Source organism: Pan paniscus, chromosome 9 (assembly GCF_029289425.2).
Source record: "Pan paniscus chromosome 9, NHGRI_mPanPan1-v2.0_pri, whole genome shotgun sequence".
Lineage (NCBI taxonomy): Eukaryota > Metazoa > Chordata > Mammalia > Primates > Hominidae > Pan > Pan paniscus.
The window spans coordinates 115,493,485-115,496,593 of record NC_073258.2 but is presented as its reverse complement, the minus strand read 5'-3'; the positions used below and the strand labels follow the sequence as shown (position 1 = coordinate 115,496,593).

The 3,109-nt window shown below is 47.4% G+C and overlaps 1 protein-coding gene across 1 annotated transcript; it reads left to right on the top strand.

Moving 5' to 3' along the window:
- Positions 1-205: 205 nt before the first annotated feature.
- On the top strand, positions 206-2,694 carry LOC129393411 (uncharacterized). Its single transcript, XM_055094868.1, has 2 exons — positions 206-252; positions 2,004-2,694. Exons 1-2 carry the CDS (start codon positions 243-245, stop codon positions 2,615-2,617), a joined length of 624 nt encoding a protein of 207 aa, XP_054950843.1. The 5' UTR covers positions 206-242; the 3' UTR covers positions 2,618-2,694.
- The last annotated feature ends 415 nt before the right edge of the window (positions 2,695-3,109 follow it).

Genomic DNA, 3,109 nt, shown 5'->3' with positions numbered 1-3,109 from the left:
ATAACTAGGAACTGTGGGATTTGGGAAAAACTACTTATCTGAGCTTCAGTTTCCTTGTCTGTAAAGTGGGCATAACAAAATCTCTCCTGGAGTCTTCATAAGTGTTCTGTGAACATTAAATGGTATGTGGATGGCTTTTATAAAAGCATAAGGCACAAAATGGTTGTTAAACAACTTATTTACTTACCTGTTCTTCCAGGTGGAGTTTGGTGCCTTTTCCAAGAAGATTTCCTGATGAAGCCATGCCTTGGAGTAAGTTCCCAGTATTCACAGCACATCTAAAACCCAATCCTGCCTCTCAGCTGGGCAGCACAGATTCATTGCCAAGATAGAAAGAGCACAGGTTATCACTCAGGCCTTGGGCCTAGCTGCCTTGCGGAATAGATACACAGTCAGCTCTCTGTACCTGTGGGTTCAGTATCCATGGATTCAACCGATTGCAGATCAAAAATATTTTTAAAAATGTGTCTATACTGAACCTGTACAGACTTTTTCTTGCCATTATTCCCAAAACATTAGAGGATAACAGCTATTTACATAGCATTTACATTGTATTAGGTATTAGAAGTAATCTAGAGATGATTTAAAGTGTACAAGAAGAACATAAACATCCATGGATTTTGATATCTGTGGGAGGTCCTGGAACCAATCCACCACGGATACCGAGGGACGACTGCACATATGTAATTTCTACTGTTCAGTTCAGCAGGGCCACTTGCCCTGGTCAGAGCACCTTTCCCACTCTTGCTAATTACAGGAGGATTTGATGACTACTCCAGATGAACCAGTTGAGGGTCTACTGTCATCCATCCTGCATAGCTGTACCCCATGGGAACAAAATAAGGGGAGTCTGCTTGTACTCCTGGTGGAGGTGAAGGAGGAAGGGCTCCAAAAAATGGGCTGACATGGACCATTATTTATAGACCACCCTACAGACTTCCACTACCCAGAATTCATGGCCCCTCTAGACTGGCATTTCCACCTTCAAGTCCTGTTACAACCCTCCCATCTCGCCTTCCTCCCCAACGCACTGTGCCCTTGCCCCTGGTCATATTTTCTATCCTCTGCTTTGATGATTCATCTTGCTGGATGGCCTTTCCCTTTTATCTCCCACCAACTCATTTTACCACTACCTGTGAGATCTCAAACATAAGGCCACCTCTTTCAGGAAGCCTTCCCAGATTAATCCCATCCCTGTCTAACTCCCATCGCCCTTTTCCTGCAAATCCTTTGGCATTGGTATATTTAATGGATTTATCATAATAATCCCTCATCAAAGTCAGCATGTCCAGGGATGAGGATGGTGCTTACTTAACCAAGGGTCCTTGGGAAAAGCAATTCTGTCTTCTGTGCCCTGTTCCCTTGGAGCCTAGCTGAACTTACCCCCAGGGAAGCTGCAGATGAGTGGAGACCAGGTTCAGGAAGTAGGGGTAGCTAGTGCCATGGCTCAGAATTTCTCCCAAGCCCCACATTAAAGTGTGTTTACGTGTTCCTAGCCTTCTCAGTGGCAAGCCATGTGGCAGGGATAAAGGATAAGGGAGTATGTGTCAAAAGGGAACAGAATTATTTCTCTAAAATATAGTACTAATCCCATCACTCCATACCTCGTAAGTCTCCCCTGGCTTCCCATGATACAAAAAAGAAAAGCCACACTCCTCAGCCTGATAGGCAAGCCTCACACAGCTGCACTCCCTCACTGCAATGCCTCACCCCTCATCACTCTCCTCCCCCAACGCCACATCCCCTGGATCGCCCTTAGGCTCAAACAATACCTTCCTAAAGTACCCAAACACACTAGTACTGCCACTCCTCAGCACCTTTCTTCTGTGGCTCCTTCTGTCTGGAACGTTTTCTTTTGCCATCTTTCCACCTGCCCAAATGTAATCCAGGCAGCTGAAATCATACCTCCATGAGGTTTTTATCAGATCGCCCTGAGTCAGAATCAAGTTTGCCTTCCTGAGCCTCTTAGAGCGTGTTGTTTTTTTCTTCTCTTACATTTACAGGATGCAACCACCTTCTACTAGAGTTACCAGTACAGAGGGCCACTTTCCTGCTGGGCTGGAACTCTGCCTTCATCCTGCCACCTTGTTTAATGCCTGGCATTCAGGAATCACTGAACCAATGTGGAGCGGAATTAAAGTTACTAAAGGAAGCTGCAGGACATCAGGAAAACCCCACGACCTTCCTAACTCTTCTACCACATCCTCCCCTTCCTGTGCCTCTCTTCAACCCAGCATCAGCACCCATTTCCTGCAGGCACAGCTCCTCCTCTTTGTCCTCATCCTCGTGGTGTTTGCAGGCCACACAGGCAGCTGAGGCCTCCTGTTGGGGACCTGCTCCTGCCTCCTTGGCCCAAGACAGGAGACCAGCAGCTGCTGAAGCTGGACCCATGAAAGGGAAACCTGTGGTCCATCTCCACCTCCCTCATGTGCCTCCTGAAGAGAGACTTGGCCTCTCCCATTTGTTTTTGTCAGTGGCTTTGAAGCTATTTGGGAGACACTTTGAGATAGCCTGGGAAACAGCAATAATCCAATTGAAGCGTCTGACACTCTGGACTGGTGGCATCTTGACGGGGAGGCAGTGGACACATGGGGGCTGTTGCTGGTTTCGTCTGTGATATGAATTTTACTGGCTGTCGATATCTACAGGGAAAACACTCACGGTGAGATTCGCAGATAAAAACCAGTGGCCTCTGCTTCCTCCCTGGAGTGTTTTCACGAGAAATTGGTTTCTGGGCAGGGAGGAGAGAAGACTCCTTCTTTTTCGTCACTCACCTCGAGGGAATTTGGAGGGGTTCGAGACAGGAAAAGGTGAAGGGAGGGAAAGTAAGTCGGAGGAATCACCGGCATGTGAAAAGTCTCAAATATCTCCCTGAGCGAGTGAGTCCTTTCAGGGTGAGGGACTGAGCCCTCCTTCCTGTCCTGATTTTTTCTTCTGCTGTTACCCTCAGTCCATTTTCTCACTTTCTCTGTTTACTCTGGAGGTCATTGTCACTGTCCCATCTCTGGGCATCTCAGGGGGTCCTCTGAGCCCAAACAAAGCCAGAAACTGTCCCTTGGAAATCAGAGCAGAAGGCCCCGCAACATCAAAGCTCACAGCAAGAACTTGC